Below are 17,455 nucleotides of genomic sequence, written 5' to 3'. Positions count from 1 at the left end.
CAGTTCATTGATTAGTCAAGACAAGTTTGCTGCGTTACATGTGCATCTGGTGTACATCGCAGTGCACTGCATTTAGGACTGCTTTGCAGGGATGAGAGCGAATATCAAGTTGTCAATTTCTAAGTGAATTCGAATAATAAAACCCAAGTGCTCATCGAATCAAATATTTTTCTAATATTTTTCAGATTCGAATGCTATTAGTTTTGCGAAAATGCAATTTTTTTTCACCAATCAGAGGTACAAGAAAAAAACATTTGCCAGAGACGCTTACGACTGCTTACCTGTAGCAATGCAAAAACATTATACCATTTGTAGACCTCGGAACTGCATGAACGTACTCATTTTATGTACTCGTGACGTGGTGCCACCTCCTCCCCATTCGTTGCACCGTCACGTGCCAGATGGCTGCGATGTGACGTTTGTAGTGACGCACGCACTAGGCACCTTTAGTTAGCCAGAACCACGAACAAAGCAAAACCGGCAACTCGACAACTCCTCGGTAGTAGCTAGACACAGGCGAATCTTCAAAGAACAAAAGTCTCTATGTGCATTTTTTAAATTTTGCGCGCATGCGCAGTATAGAGAGCAGGGTGCGCGTGAAGTTCAGGTGAGCACAATGGAAGAAGGTGCGCTTCCTCCCTGCTTTTCTTTCTTGCGCGCGCGAGATTTAGACGCGGTTGTCGGCTCCCCTCACACGCTTTCACTCGCACATACAGCATACGGCGCGCGGCGACGGCATTATCGTCCTTGGACTTTATACAGAACATCTATGAGCCAAAACCAATTTTAAAGGGCCCCTAAACCACCCAGAGGTCGAAATTTAGTTGTGGTGTTGCAGTTGTGCACGAGTCTACAACGAACACGTAGCTGCGAGAATTTTTCGAAATGGTGCCGTAATAGCAAAGTTACACGCGTTTGATGATCGAAAAACGGCCTCGCTCGTTTCGCTCTTTCCTTCGCTCCTCTCCTCGTCGGCTGGTCTCCCCTCCTCGCCGAGTGCTGCTCGAAATGTCACGTGATATACGTCATCGCCAACGCGCTTCTCAAAACACTGCCTACTTCCGGTTAAGGCACGTCCACGCTAGCCATGCTAGCGGCACTCCTGTCTGCCGCGCGACAGGTGTCCAAAGTAGACGGCAATTCGGCCGGCGCCCCGCCCGCTGCACAATCAACAGGCCAATCGACGACCGCGAAGCTGCGCGCCTCCGCCACCGGCAACAAAAACATCGGCTGCTGCCGAGTGCACGGCTACCGACGGGAGACGACCGGCTCGGCTGTGCTCGCATCGCAGCCGACGCCGCCGCTAATATCAGTGTATTTTTCTTCTTTGTGTACAATTATTGCGAAGAGCAATAACAACGATAAGAAAATATTGCGGCTTGTGAGCGTCGGTAATTCATTTCGAAGCGCCGTCCGCTTTAGCTTTGAAGGGAACCGGAAAAGGCCTAGCGACGATATCGGCGCCGTCGAGCGATCAGCGGCGGTGAGGCTGCCGCACAAATGAGTCCTGGTCTCATCCTCTCTACGTATGGCAAGGAAATCTCGCCGCTCGCGAGCAAAGCCGCTGTCGAACGGCGGCCCGTGAATTGCAAACGGCGTGCGGCGAGTTAGCGTGCCGATAACGTGGACGTGTACTCGGCGCTTCTCGGCTACCCGATGTTGCTGGGGTGCCGGCGCGTGTTATGCGAAGCGTGCCGCTATAGACCCAGTGTTGGGCGCACGTCTGGAAAGGCCAACACTGTCGCACTCTATTCGCGCAGCTAATCAGACCGCTAAGCATGACTGTGTTGGAACACGAGCGATTTGGCACTTGCGTTGCGGGCTGTAATTACCTATGCGCAAGCGCGCACAAGCGAGCAACACGGCGAGGACGAGCAGGGAGCGCGTGTACCTGCTAGCAGACAAACCGGAAGTCGTAGGATCTTGTTCGACCAATGGACATCGTTTCCATCGTTGACATCACCAGATTCCCCCTGCTGACGTCGTGACGACCGCTGGGGTTCCGGAAAGGCGAGGGGAGGAGGACGGTATTGTTTTTTTGGTTTTGTGCCGCGCCCGCGGCGCGTAGCGCTGCAGTGTTTGGCATCGTTGATCGTGATTGCATTCTGAACTCGATGCGCGTGTTTACTTGAAATGTTCAAAAAATATCTGAGGTGGTTTAGGGGCGCCCTTTAAAGCCACAACGCGTCATAGACACCATTTTTAGATAGCAAATACGGATTTCAAGAGCCATACTTTTGCTGGCGGAAACCGAAAATACGTCATAGGAGTGTCGCCCCCGGCACTTTGGGCGGCCAACGCCATCATTAAGCCACCAAGCCAAGCGACATGAAAAGTCAAAATGGCCACTCGGGCCGGCACGGGGTGGCAGTTCGCAACGTATGATGCGGGAACAGTCCCACAGTTGCGACGCAACAGCAAGGTTACCAATGCATTGGGTTCTATGGGAGCTGTGCCGGGACCGGCCGGAAACCACGTAAAAGCCGGGAAAACGCAGCACCCGGGAACATGACAGCGGGGTTCTACTGTACAGTCGCTGACTGTTTATTCGGACTCGACGGGAACCGCGAAAAAATCCGAATAATCGAGAGTCCGAAAATAAGGATTCGCCAGAAAAAATTACCTTTATGGTCCCAGTGGACGAAAAAAATTGTCAATGCGCGACTGTACAGATGCACGCTTACACGCAATCAGGTCAGCCTTATTTCCGACAGTGTCTGGCTATCGCTATAGACAGAGTCTTGTAATTGCCGCGTCTCGTCGGCGCAGATGGCACGGGAGGCGTCGGAGCCATTTCGCACTACGCGACGACTGGACGAGATCGAACAAGCAAATCAGGCCTAACACACTAAGCCATGGGTTCTCAAAGTGGGTTCCGCGGAACCTATGGGTTCCGCAGGCCCCTGCTCGGGGTTTCGCGAGCCACTGATAAATTTTCCCTGGTCCCGCTCTTGACAAGTGTCTAAAACGTCAAACACGAGGTGCGCTTGATCCAAAGAACCTCCATTACCCATGCCCGAGTGTCAAAAAGCATATCACAGTGCGTAACAGCAACACGTGAACTGCGCAATAAATACGCAAGCAGCTTGTAGCCACCCAACCTCTTAGAACGGGCAGCGCGCCTAAGCTTTCGCACTTGAATCTCCACCATGCGCCTTTCTCGTATTTGTAGATAGGGTAGGTGCTGATAGCGTGCGCACTGACCTATACGTTGGAGGAAAAATTAAAAAAAAAAAAAAACGCGGAGCACCCCAAATGCGCGCCGCAAAAGATCAAGGACGGCGTAGCGTCCAACCGAAACGAAGCGGCGCAGTCCGCATCGCCGTGGTCCTCAGCGGCAATCGTACGCGGCACGTGACTGACAGCAACGCCAAAGCGCTTCGTGCCTAATTGCGCCTTTAAAGCCTTTATTCTTGCGTTTATCGCCGCGAGTAACACCGCGTTGGCAGCCAGCCGTGTGCCTCTGTAAGTGCGTAGTCGCTATCTCTGATCGCGTCGATAACCACCGCAGTTTCGTCCGCAGCGGTTGCGGCAAATAGTTTCGTTTTCACTCGAGCATCGGCTGCGTGCCTTCACAACTGCGTAGTCGCCTCCCATGGCAGCGTCGATAGCGACCGCAGTTTCGTCCACACTTCTTGCAGCGAAAGGTAGTTTCGTTTTGACTTGGTGCGTGCGTCAGCTGCCTGCCTTCTGAACCGCAAGGTGTCGCCGTCCATGATCGCGTCGATAGCGGCCGCGGTTTCGTCCGCAGCGGTTGCGGCAAGCAGTAGTTTCGCTTTGACTCAGTGCAAAGCTGTCGAAGATAAAAAGCACCGGCTACATCGCGATGGACGGACAATTTGTTGGCGAGCAGCTGAGTGGCGAAAAAATAATCGGGATGTGCGCCCGTTGTTGCAAAGCGCGTCTCAGATGAAAACGCGCGCCGCGAAGGATGTCGCGAAGCCTTCGCCGCTGCTAGCGCTAATCAGTCATGAGATGAGAATTTCAGTTTCTGCACTGGTCTTGTGCTAAATAGAAACAAGATTTGACGATTCATTGAGTAAATAAAATCGTGTGGACGTAGTGAAGCATTTGTTTGTTTTCTTGATACCCTCGATAATTCGACATTTGGTTAATTCGGGGGGGGGTTCCTTGTCACTTTATGGAGCTTAGCAGGGTTCCCTGGGATGAACGTACTTGAGAACCCCTGCACTAAGCAAAAGAGCGAGACTTGAAAGGTAGCTCTTGACAAGGCCTAGGTCACGTAACAACTGACAACGCAAAGGCCGAGCACCGACTTCCAAGCACACTGTCTTGGCTTGGCCTGGCCTGCTGTTTGGCCGCGGTATACAGTCAATGGATACTGGACTGGCTAAATCTGAAACACGACAACCAATAGGTGCAGCCAACAAAAGTATAGCCTTCGAGATCGGCAACTGACACTTGTAGGTGCTGCGTGGATTTAGACACCAGCAATCCAACCATAGCAAGCGCACCCTTTCAGTGCTGGCAACCTAGCAAAATGTAAACATCGCGGCCAGCTTGTCGTGACCGTATCGTGGCGTTCGACGTCGCATCTGACCAGGCCGCCGGAGTCCGAAAAATTGAACGGCGCGCTGTAGAGCGGCCGAACTATCGGTCGTGGTTATACATTACTTCAATGGGACGAGTGGCGGTGCCACTAAGGTGTCCGAATAAACGAGCATGTCCGAATTTTCAGCATCCGAATAAACGGTCGGCGACTGTACATGGAAGTCAATGTAGGATTTAGGTTGGGACCGCGAAAATGCGACATAGCAGCCAGGAAAACACAGCAGTGAGGAAGGTATCAATGGGGTTCCACTATTAGGAATTTTTTCTGGTAAAAATAAATTCATTTTTTCTTGACTTTGTGTATGTTTTGATGATACGAATATTTCACGCGACCCCGTGAGATTCTACGTGAGATCACTCCGTGAGATCACTGAGGTTCTACTGTAGCACTAGTACCGCTACTCATGTTTATCAGACACTGCTCTGCTTTGGTAGCCGCTGTCTGTCGCACGACCTACATTTTGAAAAGTGCATTTGCAAGTAACCGCATTGAATTGAACCATTTGACCATCTGATTTTCAAATGAAATCATCTGCACCCGCAGCAGTTTCCATTTATTGCCTCGTCATTCCTTCGCGGCAGCAGTGAAATTTCGTTATGTTGAAATTGCGTATAAACACACTTCATTATACATTTTGGGGTTCAAGTACATGGTGTTTTATGAACGAGAAGTTATAAAAGCTTACATTGTTACATATTGACAATTCATTATATTGAAGTTCATTATATTGAGGTTTAACTGTAGTTTACATATGAGTTAAATGCTTGTTTTATTTCATTCTGCGTAGTCGTGGCAAGAAAAAAAGTAAAATAAATGGTGCTGCTTGTTATTAGCACACAAATAATAAAAGGAAGGATAATGCTGTGCATAGAGATGGTTTTAAGATAGATTCTTATGCCATGTTTATGGACGTGCTCATTTTACTGTGAATCAATGGTATTGAAATGTGTTTTTCATGCACCTCATTTGTTGAGGCTAAGCTTTGAAGGGTACATTCTCCTTTGCTATTGGCATGTTTCTTTTTTAGTTATATAACTGAGCATTGCTTGGAACAGACAGTCTGGATTAAGTTATTGTGGTTGCGTGGGAGGAGGGGAACATAAATGGTATAATATCGGACCCATATATATTTTTTCCCTGAGAAGGCTTGCATTCAGATTATGTGAGTCTGAAAGTAATGAGAGTTCTACCAGCTATAAGTAGATATGAGCTGTGAGAAAATATGAGATATACCAGATTAGTAGACATGAGTAAAAGAATTTCAATCCTTCAGCAGAAATGGACCACTTACAAACATTAATTAGTATGTTTGACAGCCAAATGCGGAAATATATATGAGATGAATGATGGGGGTGAACTTATGTTAATCTTTACTGCCATATTCTCAGTTGTAGGGCTACAAGTGTATATGCCGTGCATTAAGGCACGTATTTGTGTTTTTTTGTTTGATTATCTGTTGTGATACATTTTATACAAACGTATTAGGTGTGTGTAATCTTTCGTGTCCTAATAAGTGCCTTTGTATGGCTTGCTTGTTGCACATTTCAGCAAAGGTTCCTATTCCTGATGAACAGCAGCAAATGGGCTCTCTTGTTATGGAGACTCTCACTGTTCTCTTGAATGGCAATTCAAACAATGCAAGTGAGTAACCCCACATTCTTAAACCTTGAGTGGCACAAAATTGACATTATTAGTAAGATCTTACCTAGTTGCACTGAAGGGAAATATGCTACATGTTTTACTGTGAAAATAAATAGTTTCCGTATTCCTTCAGTTTCTTTTTTTTTTTTCTTTTTTTAATCTCTGTAAAGAGTAAAATCCCTGAAAAGCTTAAATTGTGGCATACCTTTGCAGCCTTCTTAAGGCTGTATTTGCCAAAAGTTTCAAAGCCACTCCACAATTGAGGGTCGCTATTTTGTAGAAATGCCTTTTTCAATGCTAATGCCTTTTTTGCGCTTTCCGCATTGTGTGTGGTCAAATGCGACCACTCACAAATGCGAAAGGCATGAAAAGGTATTAGCATCAAAAAAGGCATCGCTACAGAACAGCAACCCAGATCTCTTGCCAAAGTCCTGTTGCGAAGCTCCTGTGGCATGAATAGCACCTGCCATGGTAACTCAGTGGCTATGATGCTCTGCTGCTAAGCATGAGGTCATGGGTTTGATTCCTGGCGGCAGTGACTGTGTTTCATTGCGGTGGAAATGCAGAAGTGTTTGTGCACTTGGATTTAGGTGCACGTTAAAGAAATCCCACGCGCTCAAAGTTTATCTGGAGCACTCCACTATGGCATCAATGTTAAATTGCTAATCCCCAAAATGAATCAATAAGTTAATAAGCATTAATGGTGCTCAAAAACGTGACTAGTGAGCGGTAATACCTCTCATAGTTCCTTGAGCTTTTGAGCAATAAAAATTAAGCAAGGCTGCCCCCTTGCCCAGTACTACATGATTCGATACTAATAGGTCTAGTCATGCCTGCAGTGGCTTTGATACTTTTGACTGTATGATGCATGCAAAATTTCTGATTTTGTTGCTTTCTGCAGAATAGGACTCCTAATTTTGCTGTTTATGCCTTCTCAATGCTATCTGCTTGATTTTTAATTTTATTGATTTTATTTTTAAAATGGAATACATTGTTGGAAGAATTGTGTGTATTGTCATTGTAATTCAGCTGAGCAGTTACTCTCTCCAGCACTACTGGTATGCACCAGTTGCTAGTAGCTCTCATAGAGACCACCTTCAGTCTGCAGTAGAAATATTGCAGTGGACAAATCACCAGGCATACTGGCTGCAAGGTCCAGAGGGTGCAAATTCAAAGGCCTGCAGTGCCTCACAGTTGTCCTGTTCACGTCATTGTCCTTAATGCAGGCATGGACACCGACTTTAAGGGGTATTGTCACAAAAAATTTTGTGTCACGATTTTTTTTTTTGCTTTATTAGAAAGCTGCCAACCCTGTAGCGAAACTACAATGCCGTGCAAGAATTACCTGAATGCGTAAAAAATCAGTGCTGACCTCTTTTAATGTGACCATTTCAAAGCATGCACCAAATGAAGCGCGGCTTCTTGACATACAGTTTACTTACAAGGGCACCTCTGCACGTCACTAAAGTTGTAGAGAGTGGCCACATGGTATCACAAACCGCTGACACATGTGCTAGTCCACCAGGTCCAGTGGCCGCAAGGTACACAATGACAGTGTTGCCGAAAGCTTGATGCTCACCACATGTACCGTTCTTTCCTCTTTCACTCTGTGCGTCTCCACATTTTACTCAGTATAATAAGCTTGGTCCCCTGCTGTCGCTTCTGTCAGAACGTGCAGTGCCCTTCATCCTTCTCACCTTGTGTCCCCTATTATCCTATCGTCTAAAGCTTTCGGCAAGACGATCACAATGAGGCTTCGACTGCTTCACCGATCCACGCATCAGGGATACCACAGCAAGCCCCCAACCCCTAATTTTCGTGACATACAGAGGAGCCTTTGTAAACAAATCTGATGCCAAGAAATTTATGCTTTTTAAATTTGTCACATTAAAAGATGTTATAAGTAGATTCCGGAACTTTAGGCAAAATGCCTGTTTTTCCTTACATCCTTATTACAGCTATTTAACATTTAAACACCAACTATGGTTCTAGAAACAGTTTAAAGACACCTTTACTATGCCTATAAATGCCTATATATATATGTTGGTGCCTCTATTTAATTTTCAGAGCCTAAAAGTGCGTTTTTCCATGTTTCATCCCAGCCTCATTTTATTTATAATGCGTAACCGCAACTTGGCTGAAGGCAGCCGATTATTACCACAAAAACTGCCGGTGTAAAGTGGTTATTAACAGCATTGTGGAAGAGACAAGGATGCACTTGAAGGAGACTTAGCGTTACTTGTGCACTCCACGTTTTTAGCCGAGATCGAGAAACTTGAATGTTCGGGCGCAACTATGACCCGGAATGTGGGGCTCATTTTGGACGTTCAGGAAAAGTTAGCCACCATCCCTAATAGACCTGTTGCTGATATTGTTACTTGAAATTTCACTCTGTGAGACAAAGATCCCGGATTTTCGGTACTAAAAGAACTGTCAAAGGTTCTGACCTGCAAACACTTAGCAATTCCAAAGGGCATTGGATCATTGAACATTCTTAAGTACAACTATGTGTTGCTAACTTCGGTGGATGTTGAATGTTACTTTTCTGCGTACAAACTAATACTCAGTGAAAAAAACAGACAACATAAAACCTGCAAATTTTGAGATGTTGCTTCTTTGTCGCTGCTTTGATAAGATTTCTTGTGTTGTCAATCACACTAGATATCAGATAAATCTTGTAACATATTGTCACTAGTCTTGAAAAGTAGTCTTGAAGGTTTAATAAACCGTAAAGCAGCTAGCTCTTGGAAAATGTGACCATCAGGGCTGGCTCGAGCAGGGAAGGGGCGCGCGGTCTTCTTTGTTCTCTTGGGCTCGACCCACGCTTGCCCTCGACCCACTACCTACAGGTGCCAGGTGCCACTACCTACTTCGACCCACTACCACTACCTACAGCAACTTGTCTTATTCTGTTTTATAGGGAAAATAAAATGGATTTCACAAAACAGGGATTTAGTGGTTTTGCTCTTTAGAAAATCATAATTCATCCACAGACACACAGCAGAAGTTTTTATTCTGCCTATGCAGGCCTAAAGCACAGTATTTGGAGCCTATATACCTTAAATTACAGCTGTTTTACCTGTTATAGGCGCCTAAAACAGCATTTTTTGGTGCCGAATTAACCGGTCTCTAGTTATAACTTATGATTTGTTGCACATTCGAGAAATTGAGGCCTCGTACCATGATTACTAGGGGTGCGTAAATACCGAATTGTAGATTTCGAGTTGAATCTAGGAAAAAATAAAGTGTGTACAGTAGAACCCCACTGTTACGTTCGCGGGTGCTGCGTTTTCCTGGCTGTTACGTCGCTTGCGACCCGTCCCGGCATAGCTTCCATAGGACCCAATGCATTGGTAAACCGGTTGTTGCGTTGTAACTGTGACGCAACAGTGTCCCGCATCATGCGTTGCGAACTGCCACCCTGCGCCGGCCCAAGCAGCCATGTTGACTTTTCATGTCGCTTGGCTTGGTGGCTTGACAATAGGATTGGCCGCCCAAAGTGCCGGGGGCAACACCTATGTCGTTTTTTCGGTTTCCACCAGCAAAAGCATGGCCTTTGAGATGCGTATTTGCTATCTAAAGATGGTGTCAATGACAAGTTGGGGCCCTAAAATTGTTTTTGGCGCATAGATGGTCCATATACAGTGTAGACCGCTTATAACGTAAGTCGCCGGAGTCGCGAATATCCGCACTATAACCAAAGCAACAATTTTCAAGGCCCACACATATGCAAAATATGTCCACCGAGCCGCCACGCGTATGCGACAGTCGAGGAATGCGGCTAGAACGTTTGCATTCACTTTACAGTCAAATCTCGTTAATTCGTACCAAATCACGCGGCGGCGCCTCCAACCGGCATTGCTCCGGCACCGCCATAGAGTAAAAGCTTAGGGGAGACCCCTCAATGTAGCGTGCGAATAAACAAAAAAAAAGAAAAAAATGCGGCGGACATTTCACCCTCTCTCAAATGGCAAGGTTGCCGATTCTGCGTTGCGCCGTCTGACGTGCTGACGTCTCAGCCACGCTACCGTAGCCACGAGTCGAAAATGGCAGTGAACCCTTCTTTCTCCTTTATGCTTCCTCTACGCTGCGGCTACGGCGCAGAGGGAAGCAGCGGCGCTGTCCCAGGCCGGCCAACGAAACTACCCACGCCAGCAAACGCCCGCTTCCCGATAACGGCAGAAAACGAGGGGAGCTGGCGCCGGGCCGGCTGTAGCGGCGGCGCCTGCACGGCGGCGGGCGCGTACGGTGACAGTCGAAAGTGAGAGAGCTACAAGGGAGGGCGAGGGGAGCCACCGAAGCAGCGGAGTTGCCAAGGCGAAATCCGCTTCCCTGCCACCCTCCTCCCTCACATTCCACGCTCTCCGCGTGCGCCCTTCGCCGTGCCGTGCCGGCGCCTCCCGCTCGCTCGCTGAAATTTCATTTACTGCCGTTATCGTGAAGCGAGCGTTGACCGTTTCGTGGCGCTCGCTCGCTATGCGCGCCGTGATATTTCACGACTCGACTCGCACTCAAGATTCTGGTTTCAGCCTCACTGGCTGTTCGTTCGCACCACGTGCCCTTCTCCTCCACTTCGTCTCTCTTTCTTCCTCGAGCACTCCTTGGGGTGCCCTTTTGAGGGGAGCGTTCGCCGTCTCCGCTGACTTCCGTACTCCCAGGCAGCCGCACTGTAACCAGTATTTCGTTTCCCGCAACTGCACTATAAGCGATACGTGTATACATGGAGTGCTATGGGAAAATTAACGGGAGTCTGAAAAGACCGCACTGTATCCGGTCCTGCACTATAAGCGGTTACGTTATAAGTGGTCTATACTGTAAAATGTAAGGGTGATAACGCCATCGCCACATGCCGTATGCTGTATGTGCGAGTGAAAGCGTGCGAGGGGAGCCGACGACCGCGGGTAAATTTTGTGCGCGCAAGAAAGAAAAGCGGGGAGGAAGCGCGCCTTCTTCTGTGTGCGCGGTCGCTTGGGCCGTATCTTGAAAGGGATCTGCGTTGGCGGCAGAATCTAGGCAGTGTAGCTGTGTCAGCGGTTCGTAGCTTTGTGCGTGCTGTGGGTTCTCGGTGCTCAGTTTGCGTTGAAGCGTTAGACGGCCCAAAGGTCACATCGCTCGCTACTGCTGCTGCACTTCCTCATGCCAGCATTTTGACAGCGAATGACCGTGCTCATTGAGTGTGATGTGTTCATGTTTGCCTGTGCGCGCTGACACCATGCTTGTTAATATAGTTAATAAGCAAATGTTTCCAAGTTTATACGGATGATAAAACTACTATCCTTACTTTGTATAGCTGTCTACTAATTTGCTATCGCAACCGATGCTTCGGCTTTCGGGCGAAATTGTGACTTTTTTTCAAGCGTAAGAATTCAAATAAAATTGTGTGCAGTTCACCACTACTCTCATTTCTCAATTTTTCCTGTTTCTCGCCTCTTGCATTTGCCGGCCTTTAAGTTTTTTTTTTTTTTTTAGTCCCGTGAAAAATGTATCAGCAGTGTTCTACTATATTCAATCAAATATCAGAAAATTTATCAGGAAGTTTAATGCTTACAAATTTTGTGCAAGAATACATGGTGCTGCACATGCTTGGCAGTCTCCTAGTATTGCATAAAAGGATGTCGCAAACTGTCACCAACTTGGTACCGAAGAGTCAAGATTTGCAGTATGGTCTACTGTTATTAAAGGGGACACCAAATTAGTATGCCATCACAGATTACAGTTCAGTTCTATATGAAGGTCTGGAATATATTTTTTAAGCAATGGAACATCTGTTGAAGAGAATCAAGTCCTTTTTCCTCTCTGAAGCTGAAGAAGTAGAGTAGTTGTACTGAATATCCCATGAGATTTTCAGCTTAATTGTGGACTTGTGTTTTATAGCAATTCATTATTGCATAGTTTTCCTTTCCAGTTTTCCTCCAATATACAGAAGGATTTTCCTAGCGTTACAGGCAGGTGGGTTTTGCATGTTATCGTGAGACCATTAAGGTTAATCTGTGCGACATACGAAAATGCAGACCACGCATCACATGACTTGATCACCCCTTCGCTCCTAGCCTAGTTGGAGCTCCGCAGGTCAGGGGCCTCTTCACTGTTGCGTTCAGCGTCATTTGCCACCTGTCGAAGGTTCTGAAATTGGCTGAAATTGTTAGTCATGACAAATTGGCGCAAGGCACACCACCCCCCATTCCCTCTTTGTGTCCATCCATCATCCGTGCAGATGTCTGAAGCCATGCGGTCAGCACACTAGTCGCGTGACACTTTTGCACCCGCCGTGTAAATCTGAAGCTAGTTTTGTAAGCGGTTGACGGCAGCTAGATAAAAAATACCAATGTGCATCTACGAATGGCGTCGGAAAAAAGAGGCCACCGCATGATGTGTCAGAAAGGTGGCAGCCGTAAACAACGTTGGTGCCATCCCATGCACTCCCTTTCGTTGGTGAAGTGATTTTTCATATTTCCGAGTATTGTGCAGCTGCTGATGCTCGACGAAGCTGCACCAATTAGGCCTAATGGTCTGTTTTGTTCCTACAGCTGTTGAAGCAGCGTTCAGGTTCGCAGGCATGCGTACCAAGTTCATTTGTGCACTTAAGGGGCCCTAAAAGTAAAACTATTCCAATCTGTTTTTATTCCAATCTCCTGACATCAAAATTACATGATCGTCGATGCAAGCATCGGGCAGTGACCCGCAGGGTCGTCTGAACAGCCCAATCAAACGCTCTTCTCATTTATAGCAGGTCACCTTTCGCTTTCAAAGCAAATAACATTGCCTACACTGAGCGGCTTTTCTTATCTAATTAGCTGACAAGAGGCGAGGAGCACGCTCCAGCGGAGAAGGTCTTAGTGGGGCCGAGCCAGCGCAGTGAAAATAGATAACTGGATAAAGAGGGTGGTGCTGGCATCTCTGATTGGTTAGCTTCCCCTTACTTAGCTTGCGGTGGCTGGTTGAAAATCGCGACAGCGTGCATTGGAACGTTAAGAATGCCGCTAAAACGGATCCTTGGCAAGGAAGAGTTGGCAGAGCAATGTCGTATACGTGCCGAAACGGCTCGATAACGTTTTACTGCCATGCAAAAAGGTTTATTATACGCAAATAAATCCATGCTCACTGGCAGGTGCAAGTAGCGAGTGCCTGAGTGATCGGCGGGCAGCTATCTTCTATTCCTTCCGAAACGGGGCAGTCTCTAACTATTCAGAAAAAAAAATCAGTTTTGTTAGGCATATAAATTCATCTTGAATGCGTGCACGTCACTTTGACGCGGTGAGTTTTCGCGGTTTTGGGGCGTCGCGTGACAGACAGGCGAAGTGAGGGTGGCCCGAAAATTTTTTGACCAATCATGGAGGGCTGATTGCAGAATTGGAATAGAAAAGTTTGGAATAGCTTTACGTTATAGCGTCCAAGGTCGCATGTTGACAGAAAGCTCCAACTTGCGTAAATATGTGTGTGTGAACACGTGTACTGCATGCCTTCCGGCAGCTAGTGGACCCGATCTTTGCACATGCTTGTATGCTTTCTGAAATACGGGCTGCTTTTGTCATCGTTCCCTCTGTGTCCGCGTCGTTATCAGTCCTGCCGACCAATGAATCTTGACTGACCTAGACCATGTGCTGTGAAAAGGCTGTACACATGAAGGCACTGACCACTCCGGATGTTTCACTGAACAGTATACCAAATATGCGAAAAATCGAATAGTAGATATTAGATTCATGAATCAAATTATTTTAACATTCACTATTCGATTTGATTCGGTGAGATTCGACTATTTGCACACCAATAATGATTAAGGAGTCAGCGGCTATTTAACAGAGTAAAAAAAAAGCGAGACAAAAAATTTGTGACAGTGCTGCTTTAATTATAGGTTAATTGGTTCCCTAAATTGGATACCATGCATAAAAGGGCGCTAAACAGCAGCATTAAATCAGTTTGAAATTTTGAAGTACATGTATTCTTTGTGCAGTATTCTTTCATTCATAGTATGGTGAAAAAAGGTTCATTACTAGTGGAGAAAGTGAATGCCATTGTTTTCCTTCTTCAATCTCACACGCCAACCGTGCAGCTGGTGTGTCAGTGTTATGTCATGGATTGCAAAGTATTTTTGCATATATGGGCCATTTCTGCACCGAGAACATTCTGAACATTCTTAAAGCTTACGAAGGTTTAGTGTTTCATTTCTTCAGAATGCAATGTAGTCATTGTTCATCACATTGTCCAAATTTTAGATCAACTGAAAGCTGAGCAAATGGTAAGGATTTATTTATTAATTTGTACATACTGGGGGGCAGCCCTATCGGGCTATTGCAGGAGTGGGTGTGAAAAGCAGAACAGTGACAAGTAATAGAGGCAATACGAACAATACAAACCAAAACTATTCAGTAGTTGCTAAGAATAATTTTAAAGGAAGAGAATGAGTAGGACCAGGCAAAGAATTCCAGTATTCAATTACACATGGAAAAAAATTGCATTTAAAAGTGTCCGTATGGGCAAAACAAGGCACGATGTTTAGGTCATGGTGACTTCTAGTATTAGATGGTTTTGCAGGAGTTAGGTATTTATCTGAAGATATACGGCAAGAGGAGTTAATACTGCAATGCAGAAACTTCATTGATTCCATGCGTCGGCGATCTGAGAGTGGTTGCAAGCCTAGGGATGAAAGTGCTGTGGAAGGTGAAAAATCCCTATCGTACCTACAGCATATGAAGCGGATAGCTTTCTTTTGGATGGCCTCAATTTAATTAATGTCGCATTGTTTGTGTGGATATCAGACAAGAGAAGCATACTCTAGTATAGGCCGGATTAACGATTTATACATCAGTGGTTTAGTATCCCTTGGTACTGTAGTCGATGTGCCGCGCAGATAGCATAACTTTTTCACTGCCTTTGAGGTTATTAAATTATGTGCTTGGACCAAGACATACTGGGTGTGAAAACAAGACCAAGGTATTTATGTTCACTAACGCTCTGAATTGGAGTATTATTAATTTTGTAAGTAAAAAAGTCACAGTTTCGCCCGAAAGGCGAAGCATCGATTGTGATAGCAAATTAGTAGAGAGCTATACGAAGCAAGGATAGTAGTTTAATGGGCCGTATAAAGTTGTAAACATTCGCTTACTAAATATACAAGCACGGTGTCGCGCACACAGGTAAACATGAATACATCTCGCTCGATGACTGCGCAAACTCGCTGTGAAAACACCGGAGTGAGAAAGCATGCCAGCAGCAGCAGGCAAATTGACCTTTGCGCTGTCTCTCGTCTTGCTTCAACGCGAACTAAACGTCGAAAGCACAGCGCATACGAAGCTACCGGCACTCGGCACCTGCACTTTGTCCTCATCGCAGATCGCTTTGAAGATGAGGCCTGTGGGGACGCGCACTTCGCCCACATTGCAGATCGCTTTCAAGATGCAGTGCCCGCGCTAAGAGCAGCAGCCGATGGAGCAGAACGCATCCCCCCCCCCCTCTCTCTCCGTCGCCTCGCCCCCGTGCCTCGCGTGCTGAAGAAGACCGTGTGCTTCCTCCCTCCGTGCGCTACATTGAGCCGCGATTGCCGGCTCACCCTCGTACGCTTTCACTTGCACACACAGTGTACGGCATACGGCGACGACTTTATCACCGTTGGACTTTATATGGAAACTCACGGCAACGCCGATGGCAGAAAGGCACTTGGAGTATCCATATAATTGTTATCGCAATAAAACGGAAGGCGTCGTTTCATTAGTGAAAGTCATAACAAAGGTTTTACGGATGTTAATTGTCATTTGCCAGGTAGCACAGCAAGAGCTAAAATTAGAAAATTATTTTTGAAACTGTAAATGGTCATGAAAGCAAGAAATTTTATGATATAATACGTAGTCATCAGCCTACAAACGTAGATTTGCGGTTATGTGACGAGGCAAATCATTTGTAAAGATCAAGAAAAGCAACGAACCTGGCACAGAACCTTGTGGTACTCCTGAGGGCACTTCTGTCACCCTAGAATTAGCTCTTGGATTTTGAAAAGGGAGGCATTTACTGAACCTGTAAGGTGGCATTGCCACTCTTGTTTTGTTTTTTTGCATTTACTGACTTGCCAACTGTTTGCATGCTGTAAGACAAATTTTTTGGTGTCCCGTAAGTGTAATCTAGTTTAAGTGTTCCTCTTTACTGTCCATTGAAAAGTGCTGCTCTGTGCACACATGCCTTGTGTTTTGTAAGCACTGCTATTTGTTTACAGGCGTGTTCCGAGAGTGTGGGGGCGCCCGGTGTGCGCACAACTTGGTGCCATACCGTTTGTGCCGACAGCAAGCGCTGGCTGTGGTGCAGCAGCTGGTGTTGAGCAATGGTGGGGACGATGACATGGGTACCTTGCTGGGGCTCATGCACACGGCACCACCTCTGGCACTTGACCTCAAGAACCACATTCTCAAGGTGCATTTTCTGTGGAGTCTTTAGCTAGCTAATCGGAAACAGATTTGTCAAATGCTCCCACATATGACTATACACTCTACCCTACCTAGCTGCCAGACCAATTGTATGGTTGCAACAAGTTTTGCACTTGTTTGTGGTGGGAATAATGGGGAAAGTGGATAAAGAAAAATAATATGGCATTGCTAGTCATTTTTATTTCTGCTTAGGTATTCATTGTTTATGGTTTACTAAACCATCCTACAATTGACTGTGAGCTGGGAAGTGTTAATGCTGCTGGTACAGTCGACGTCCGATTTTTTTCGGACTTCCTAGGGACCGCGAAAATGTCAGAAAAATAGGGCAGTCCAAAAAAACAAATGCATGCCGTTAACTGCCCTCAAGGGCTCAAATCGCCACAGCCACCTCCAAAATAGCTTTAAAGGCCTGTGAGCACAATTATTAGGCATATTGGTGCTCATACTCGAATAGGAGACAGCGAATACATGTGTGTATAGTTAAGAAACACATTTTATGTCCCGTGAGAGCGGCACCTTTGCACTCTTGGTATGCTTCACCGCAATACATTGCACATGCTTGACCGCGCAACATTGCTATATTGTGGCGAAGCTGACTTCAGGGAACCGGAATTATGCAACGCTTTTGACCCTTGCCGCGCTTTCTGCACCTTGACGCCATCGGCGAGGATGACGGAGGTGGAGTCGGTGCGTTAGCTGATAGCGACGAATTCTTTAAATGGAAAACGCAGCGCCGAACAGCAGGAAGCTTGATAGCGAAAGTCGAAGCATCTAGGCCTAACGACAGCACAAAACTACTATTACGGCTGCCAGCAGATAGGCATGCTAG

General features: G+C 46.4%; 1 protein-coding gene across 1 annotated transcript in view; it reads left to right on the top strand.

Annotated features, from left to right (window-relative positions):
* LOC119437087 (WD repeat and FYVE domain-containing protein 3) overlaps positions 1 to 17,455 on the top strand; it is a 235,089-nt gene that overhangs the window by 33,212 nt on the left and 184,422 nt on the right. The window contains exons 12-13 of the mRNA XM_037704162.2: positions 6,122 to 6,214; positions 16,419 to 16,612. Of these exons, the coding sequence (XP_037560090.1) occupies positions 6,122 to 6,214; positions 16,419 to 16,612 (287 nt within the window). The remainder of the gene's footprint in view (positions 1 to 6,121; positions 6,215 to 16,418; positions 16,613 to 17,455) is intronic.

The sequence above is a fragment of the Dermacentor silvarum genome, chromosome 1, assembly GCF_013339745.2.
Source record: "Dermacentor silvarum isolate Dsil-2018 chromosome 1, BIME_Dsil_1.4, whole genome shotgun sequence".
Classification (NCBI taxonomy): Eukaryota; Metazoa; Arthropoda; class Arachnida; order Ixodida; family Ixodidae; genus Dermacentor; species Dermacentor silvarum.
This window is presented reverse-complemented; position numbering and strand designations above follow the sequence as displayed.